This window comes from Macadamia integrifolia, chromosome 3 (genome assembly GCF_013358625.1).
Source record: "Macadamia integrifolia cultivar HAES 741 chromosome 3, SCU_Mint_v3, whole genome shotgun sequence".
Lineage (NCBI taxonomy): Eukaryota > Viridiplantae > Streptophyta > Magnoliopsida > Proteales > Proteaceae > Macadamia > Macadamia integrifolia.
This window is the reverse complement of record NC_056559.1, coordinates 10,778,981-10,787,685: the sequence shown is the minus strand read 5'-3', so window position 1 is coordinate 10,787,685 and position 8,705 is coordinate 10,778,981. Positions and strand designations below refer to the sequence as shown.

General features: G+C 39.8%; 1 protein-coding gene across 2 annotated transcripts; it reads left to right on the top strand.

The window, feature by feature from the left end:
• The first annotated feature begins 566 nt into the window (after window positions 1–566).
• On the top strand, window positions 567–7,070 carry LOC122074685 (BEL1-like homeodomain protein 4). Of its 2 annotated transcripts, XM_042639629.1 has the most exons (6): window positions 567–686; window positions 781–964; window positions 1,217–2,640; window positions 3,544–3,929; window positions 4,431–4,491; window positions 6,100–7,070. In XM_042639629.1, exons 3-6 carry the CDS (start codon window positions 1,294–1,296, stop codon window positions 6,811–6,813), a joined length of 2,508 nt encoding a protein of 835 aa, XP_042495563.1. In that variant the 5' UTR covers window positions 567–686; window positions 781–964; window positions 1,217–1,293; the 3' UTR covers window positions 6,814–7,070. The 2 variants fall into 2 exon arrangements, with proteins under 2 accessions (XP_042495563.1, XP_042495562.1); XM_042639628.1 differs by having other exon boundaries at window positions 610–964.
• The last annotated feature ends 1,635 nt before the right edge of the window (window positions 7,071–8,705 follow it).

The following is an 8,705-nucleotide window of genomic DNA, read 5'->3' as shown; positions in this document are numbered from 1 at the left end:
GGGCAAAATAAAACTAATGGGAGAAAGAACTCTACCCTTCCCTGTGGTTCCTGCATCAATGCATGAACCAATGGGAGAACTAGCTTGAGCATCGATCATACAATAGATCACATTATCCCTAAGTGATCGATGCTTCCACACATCAACTCAGGAGCCATAATGACAGACAGAGTTCCTTCACCCCTAAACTAATTTAGCCAAGTCAGCAGAGGATCGGTCCACCCGCACCCAAACTTCCAAGCCCTCCTGAATTACTTTGGGACACTTACTGAAAGGTGTGATATTTTACTTTCGGGTGAGGACAATGGGGAGAGGGGATCCATTGCTCGTATGATCACTTGATCGGATTAACCATCAATCAACACCTGTCTCACTTTTTACCATTACAAATATAAAGAGAAATATATTTAAAAATAAAAAAGACAGGAATTGGTCTCTAACTCGTACGAACAGCAGATCCGTTCTCGACAATTGACATGCTAAGATCCTGCTCTCTTCTTTCCTTTATATATTTCCTTTCTCCCCTCTCTCCTCTCTCTCTCTCTCTCTTTGATTACAAATGTATTTGTATTTTGGAGTGAAGTAAATAATAAAAAATTAGGTGCGTGATGAGGTGAAGATGGAGCATAGTGAACTTTTTTCTCCCTCGCACGCAAACACTCTCTTTCTCTTTCTCTCTTTCTGGGGTGTTTTTCTCTTATAGGTCACTTACAAAGACTCCAATTATTTATACCATTTCCTATTTTTTATAGGTAATTTTATGCTCTCCTGTCTTTTCAGAAGGCGATTGTAATCCTTGAACACTCACTGCAAAGAGCAAGGGGAGAAAAGGAGAGAGAGAGAGAGAAGAGAAAGAACTGATAGACAACAGAGGGTTTAGAAGAAGTGAAGAAGCTTTCAATCAAACAGAAGGAAAACGATGTCTGAGAATTCGGCACTCTATCGGTCCCTGCAACTATATCAGGTAAGCATCTAAACAAAGCCCAGTTAAAAGCCAAGAAGATTTAGAATTCTAGAAAAACCCATTTCAATTCGCTACTTTTATCTCTGCAAGACTGCAATTCCCCTTCTCTTTCTATCCTTTTTCTTCATTTTTCCCAACCCATAAGCCATAATTGTTCGAAATCCCATCCGAAGGCTTCTCTTTTGTTTTTTTCAATTTTCATTAAAAGTTTTCTTCTGAGTCCTAACCGATGAGAATGGCAAAAATGGGCAGCGGCGGACTTAGGAAGCGGCGGCGTTGGAGACGAAGAAGAAAGAGATGATGCAGAAGAAGAAGAATTTACTATTGATATGGAAGTTGTGACACCACCACCGCCACCATCTTTTCCGACTCACTCCTCCAAGAATAATAATAGAGAGTTGGCCTCGGCCAGTGCTAATTGTGTGAATTCTATGTCCCAAGGTTTCCACCAAGGGATCTTCAGCTTCTCTAATGGGTTTGATAGATCGACTTCGGCACACCACCAACCACAACACATAGCCCAGCAGAGCCGAAGAGACAAGTTAAGGGTGCAAGGGTTTGAACCACCACCGCCGCCTCCATTGGTGGGCATCGAAGAGGAAGAACCCGGTGAGCTTCACGGTTACGAAACTGGTGGGATGTTGTCGGAGATGTTTAATTTCCCACCAGGGGCGGCCGCCGCTGCCGTTGCCGCCGACCTCTTGGATAATCAGATCGCGTCGAGTTACCATCTCACACGGACATCACCGGCGGCAACAGCAACAGCCAACGAGTGGTACGGTCACAGACAAACAAACAGCAACGACCGCGACAGCAGCAGCTTAGCTTCACATCATCATCCTCATCATCATCATCATCAACAACAACATCATCAGATTTCAGGTATAAATGCGGATTCAGCTGCAGCCATGCAGCTTTTCCTCATGAATCCACAACCTAGGTCACCTTCTCCTCCTCCTCAACCCACGTCTTCTACTCCTCTCCACCTATTACTCCCAAACCCATCGACTACTCCACCTCACGTACAAGGGTTCCAGTCCCCCGGTGCTGCCGCCTTCGGTAATAGCTCAATTCCTACCTCTCAATTCACATGGATCTCCGGCAGCAGCAACGGCGGAGGAGATAACCCAAACAAACTGGGGGGAGGACTTGTGGATAACCAAGGGCTTTCGTTGTCACTCTCATCGTCCTTACAGCACTTAGAAGCAGCGAAAGCTGAGGAATTGAGAATGGGAGATGGTGGGATGTTGTATTTCAATACAGGAAACGCTGGTTCCACGGCACCATCTTATGGATCGATGAAGAATTTGAGGACCCATCATCATCATCATCATCATCATCAAGAACCATTGCATTTACAGGCTCAAAACCACAATGGGCAGGTCCATGTGGGGTTTGGATCGTCTTCTTTAGGGGTAGTCAATGTTTTGAGGAATTCTAAGTATGCAAAACCTGCCCATGAGTTGCTTGAAGAATTCTGCAGTGTTGGGAGAGGACAATTCAAGAATAAAAGGCTTTCTACTACCTCCAATGCTAACCCTAATCAAGGTAGCACCAGTGGTGCTGGTACTGCTACTGGGTCTCCATCTTCTTCCAAGGATATTCATCCTTTATCTGCTGCTGATAGAATTGAATACCAACGAAGGAAGGTCAAGCTCGTATCTATGATTGATGAGGCATGTAATCTCTCCCTTCATCTTTCTTATCTCTCCACACAAACCCATTATTTTTTTTTTTCATGCCGGAGTATATGGGGATTCCGGCATGTTCTATTATTATTTATTACATTTATTACGATGCAGATATAGAAAGAGCCGGCGGGGTGAGCCTTTGGCTCTTGGGTGTTAGTTATCAGATATAATAACTAGATTTCATAACAAAGGGTTATAGTTTAATAATGAACTTGATTGATTGATTGATGGGTTGTGGTGTTTGTGTTCTTTTGGACTTTAAAAAAATATGGATAAGGGAAGATGACCCTTAGGTAGTTTATTAACAAAACCAAGAGATCCATACCCATCACAGTAAAACTTCAAGAGAGAGAGAGAGAGAGAGAGAGAGAGAGAGATTGTTTACTGTTTCAGTCTTTCTCTTAACAATCATTTCACTGCAGCAGGCTTTGATTCTTGCATTCATGGACTCTGTTTTTTCGTTAATTGAAGACTAAAAAAAAAAGCAATAAAAAGTTTTATTAGCTTTCCTGGTTATGGAAGTGTGCCTTACTGTTCTTCTACCAGTGAGGAATTCCGAGCCACTGATCCTTTGATTCTTGATAATTAACACCAAGAGCTCACATATTATGACTTATATTATTTAGTTAAACCGATAATGCCTTTTGGCATTAAATCAAATTAAATTAAATTAAATTAAATTAAAAAATTGTTTTCAAAAGCTCGGCTTGTGATTATGACTGTTTCCCTTCCTCTTCCAAAGACTTCGGAATGGTTGGATGGATGGTGCTTGTGGGTTTTCGTCTGGTTCGGTTGATTATTAAATAATTCTGCCAAGCGTCTGTAATGGGTAACCTCCCTTTGTACGTAAGTGTTTTTTGTCTCTTGTAATGATTATATGGGTTGCAGGTTGATAGGAGATACAACCATTATTGCGAGCAGATGCAAATGGTGGTGAACTCGTTCGACTCGGTGATGGGTTTCGGTGCAGCAACTCCTTATACGGTGCTAGCCCAGAAGGCGATGTCACGCCATTTCAGATGCTTAAAGGATGCCATTGCAGCTCAGTTGAAACACACATGTGAGCTTCTAGGAGAAAAAGATGGTATGGGAGCTTCAGGAGTTACTAAAGGAGAGACCCCAAGGCTTAAGAAGTTGGAACAAAGCCTTAGGCAACAACGAGCCTTCCACCAGATGGGTATGATGGAACAAGAAGCTTGGAGACCCCAGAGAGGCTTGCCTGAACGTTCCGTTAACATTCTAAGGGCCTGGTTGTTCGAGCATTTCCTTCACCCGTACGTTCCAAATCTCTCTCTCTCTCTCTCTCTCTCTCTCTCTCATACACTAAGTGCATGTAATTGAGTTTTCAAAGACGTGTTCTCTAATTAAATTAAAGTTTTACATGAAAGATTTTGAAGATGAGTTATACCTAAAATGTTAGTGAAACAATAACTAACATGATATCAAAGCAACGAGGTCAAGTGTGTAATGTGAAAAATGACTAAAATATGACCTTTCCCAAGTCTTTTCCTTCATAACTTTGATTAACCTAAACATTGTAATAGATATTGAAAGAGAAGGAGATATGTGGGTGCAGCTGTGTCTTCTTTATCTCCTGACTCCTGCATCAATTTTTGTCTCTTAGTCTTAGATTGTCACGCCTTAGCAGGGAAAGAAATTGTTCAATCCCATCTACTGGTACATAAAGCTTGTGTTCTCTTTATATGAATCGGGTAATGAGTACGGACCTCGTGTCGTTTTCAAATTTTTTTTTTTTTTTTTCTGTTGTGTTTCAGGTACCCAAGTGATGCAGACAAGCATTTGTTGGCACGTCAGACTGGTTTATCACGAAATCAGGTATTCTACGGCCCCTCCTTCTCTGTTATATTACTATTTCCAAGAGAAAATATCATCTTTTACCACTCTCCATTTATTTTAGAAACCAGTAAGAACTAAGAAGAGAAGAGGAAACCCTAGGAAGTTAGAGACCATCAGTAGTTTCAGTGGGTTTTGCATGGTTTTAGGGTTTAATATTGTCTCTTCTCCTTACTTTCTGTTGAAAAGCTCAGCTCTTTTACTCTTCTCTTTTTATGATAACATATAAATTAACTGAGGAGGCAGAATACTACGGCCCAATGGCAACAGAAGCAAGTACACCAGAAACGGTGACATTAGATATTTGCAGCAGCTTTTCCTTTTCCCTCCTCCTCTTTCAAACATTGGTTTTTTCAGAATCAGGAGGACCATGAGAAATTAAGAATCATAACAATGGTCAATACATTCATTTAGATTGTACATTTGTACTTGATAACCATGACTTCTTTCATTAAAAAAATAAAAAAAATAAAAAAATAAAACATCACTTTATCCTTTTCTATCTTTTTTACTTTCTCTTTCCAATATGTTTAGGAGGTTTTATTTACCAAAAGAAAAAAAAATTTGTTGGGTAAAAATTATTTTGGCTTTTGATTCCTCCATTAATGAGAGAATCTAAAAAAAAAATGTATTTTTATAAATTTAGAATCATAGTTGAAAAACCAAGTTTTGACTAAGGTGAGTCACTAAATTGAGTCAAAATTTTGAAAAACCTGGTCAAGAGACTCGGCCCGGTAAAAAATGACAAGACACGATCATGACCCGTCCCCAATCAAATAAAACTAGGTCTTTTTACCCAAGTCACTATAGAGTTGACGAGTCTAGTCATATTTTTAAAATACTATCAAGCTGGCATTACTACTTTAATAATTCACTTATATTATTAAACATGTTTATAATGGTATTGAACAAAATTCAATGATATATGATTTCGTTATATATACATATATATATATATATAGAGAGAGAGAGAGAGAGAGAGTTTTATTAATTTATACATATTTATTGTATTTTAAAATAAAAGCATGGCTGGATTGACTAGGTTTGACCAAGCCGAGTTACCAAGTTTTTCTAAGACGAGTCAAGTTATAAAACCTAATTTTCCAATTATGACATGGATAGTGATAAGAACTAAGCATAGAATATACCTTATTAATATGGTGAAGGAAATTTGTATTTTTACTCTTATTTTATACTCTCAGTGAATGAGTGAATGAGTGAATGAGTGAGTGAGTGAGTGAGTGAGTGAGTGAGTGAGGGTGTGGTCATGGATTTGAGGCTCTTGTGATCCGTTTGATCCTCTCTCTCTCTCTAGAGATCCCACTGTTCATCGTTATCAAACCACAAATCGACGGTGCATTAATTGTTCAAACTTGTGATCTAGATACCTTGAGTGGTGGGATTCTATGTAGGGATGGTAAATCCTCTCCCCACATGGGAAGGTGATCAGACTCGTCTATAGTGTGGGTGTGGTCCGTGTGAATAAATGAAGGATAGGTCTTGTATGGCACCAACTTTGTCTTTTATTTAAATCTCATCTCATATGGTCTCTTTTTCTTAAGATTTGCTGTCATAATTGCAAAATTTCAGGTATCAAACTGGTTCATTAATGCAAGGGTTCGGTTGTGGAAACCCATGGTGGAAGACATGTACCAGCAAGAGGCTAAGGAAGAAGCAGAAGATGATAGAGAAATTAAAAGAGAGAGAAGCCAACAGGGCCAAAGCAGCAGCTCTGCCCAAAGGCCCCAAACACCGACCCCTATTACAGCAATAGTGACAGCAGCAGTTGCAGCCTCAGCAGTAGTGCCACTACCAACACCAACAGCAGCAGCAGCAGGAGGAGTAGCAACCACTACATCATCTTCAACAACTACTTCGACAAATGCTGCAGTCAAAAGATCCGAAATCAATGCCCTTAGGGTTGACAATGACCACTCACTCGATGCAATCAATAGACAATGCTTCTCGGAAAACCAAGTCAACCAGTCCTCCTCCACCACCACCACCATCACCACCAACTATCACGATGACTTGTCAACCATGGCCTTGCCTCAGCCTCAGCCTCAGCGTTTCTCGGCAACCCACGTACTCGATGACACTTGTCGACAACATGGTGGCATCTTAGCCGCTGCTGCTACTAACTATGGGACCACAACTGCTGGGGCCTCTCTTATAAGGTTTGGGACCACTGCCGCCACCGCCACCACCACCACAGGTGATGTGTCGCTCACTCTTGGGCTTCGGCATGCCGGAAACTTGCCGGAGCAGAACCGGTACTCCGTTAGAGATTTTGGAGGATGCTGAAAATTTTGATTTGCCTCATTATTTCATAACTACCCTCCAAAAATGATAACAAGAGAAAACAAAATGGTTGTTTTTTTTTATAATGTTGGTTATTTATAAATGAAGAAGAAGTGAAAAAACTAAATGTTGGAGATCTATTTAATTTGTATAGAGATTGTTTTGTAGTCTTTGTACTTTGATATATAGGTTGCTAACTTGTTGAAGATACTTTCATAATTCATATTTAGAAGGAAAGAGGAAGATGTGGTTTTCTTTTTTTTTCCTAGCTAGTAAAATAGAAAATCTAACCTGTGTTGTTGCAAGAGAAACCCTAGAGATGTGTTATTCATCAATGCTCCCTTCCGACCATGATTGAGTATTTAAGGCAAAGGAGAAGAGTTGTTGATAAATGTGTAAGAGAATCACATGGTAGAGCTAGGCGAAAGAAGAGACTGATGGTGGGATTAAATGAGGTGGAATATTGCTTCAATTGCTTGTCTTTTCTTCTTCCTTAAAACATACATGTTCCCACCCATCTCTATCTCTCTCTCTCATATGGAATTGTCTTATGTTCACCATAATCTTTGTGATCTGTTGAAACGCTTGACTTCACCAAGGCTTTTAAACCTTGCAAAATCTTCTCAAAATATTCGAAATCCATGTTACAAGTTTAGCTATGCGTTTTGATGATGATGGGTGCATGCATATAACACAAGTTAATTAGTTTGAGTGGAAAACCACGGCTATTTAGTCAACCCTGCTATTAGTGGAGGCCTGGAGGGGAGGTCTCATTAGAAATAAGGATGATATAGTTCCTGTGATTTTCTCAGTTTTTATGGTGTTTGTTTTAATTTTGTGGTTGACTTGAGTGTTTTGAGGGATGAATTAAGGTTATGTGCGGATATTGGTTTTTCAGATTTTTCTGTTAGCTCCGATTTTGCCTTGATTGTGAACTTAGTGTAGAACAGGTTTTGAGAACTATGGAATTGATGGTATTGGTTTATGGAGGTTATGACTCTATGTGACTCTCTTCCAACTCAAATCTCTTTCTCTTACCGGGAGAGTAATAGAGCGGCGGATTGGTTGGCGAATTCGGCATGTGTTTCAGCTACGGGTTCTATTTATCTTGGTGACCAAACTATTCCTAGAGACCTTAGCCGAATCATTAGGGAAGATAAAGTTTGGTCGCCGATTTTTAGAATGTAATTTTTCCTTAGGGTTTTTGGTTGTGCTTTGGCCTTCGAGAATGTGAGTGCCTCTCCTATTTTGGTTGGGGTGAGGCAGGTAATGCCCCCTTTGTATTCTTTCCTCTTTTATTAATAATATTTCTAGGGCTCCCCCGAGTCCCAGATAATATTGGGGTGAAAAAAAAAATTAAAACCATTTAATCAACCCTATTAAATTGGAAAAGGCTTTGATTTTTTTTTTTTTTTTTGAAAGAAAATTTATTCTTCAGAATGTGAAGAACCACAACACTACTTCAACCACTGAGTCGAATTCAGCTATACTGTTGTATATACTACTAATAAGGTCTTCCTTGCAAAGAAGTCAGGAATCTTGTTCATCTCCAAAAGAATACAAAGAAAGAGCAAGCTCTAAAATATGATGACAAATGTGAAATATCTTCCAAAACTAGCTGATCTGTCAAAAGAATGTTTGTTGATGTTCTTGGCAAATATAATACTGGCTCATGATAGTCAAACTCCACCAGTAATTCTCAATGCAGTCCGAGAGTGCCTCCAACAATCCTCTTCTGATCACCATTACTTCACTGACTAGAACGGAGTTGAATGCTGTCTTCTCTAACATTGCAAATCGAACTTGACTAGTAGAATTTTGAATAATCACTCTTAGTCCCCCACTGTAATGGTCCCATCCCCATGTGGCATTAACGTCCAGCTTACAGAACAAGA

Excerpts from the sequence above, each read along its gene's own strand:
- LOC122074685 (XM_042639629.1), top strand. The coding sequence starts at position 1,294 with ATGGAAGTTGTGACACCACCACCGCCACCATCTTTTCCGACTCACTCC. Across the intron at positions 2,641-3,543 it reads TCGTATCTATGATTGATGAG|GTTGATAGGAGATACAACCA; the intron begins GCATGTAATCTC and ends TATGGGTTGCAG. Across the intron at positions 4,492-6,099 it reads CTGGTTTATCACGAAATCAG|GTATCAAACTGGTTCATTAA; the intron begins GTATTCTACGGC and ends GCAAAATTTCAG.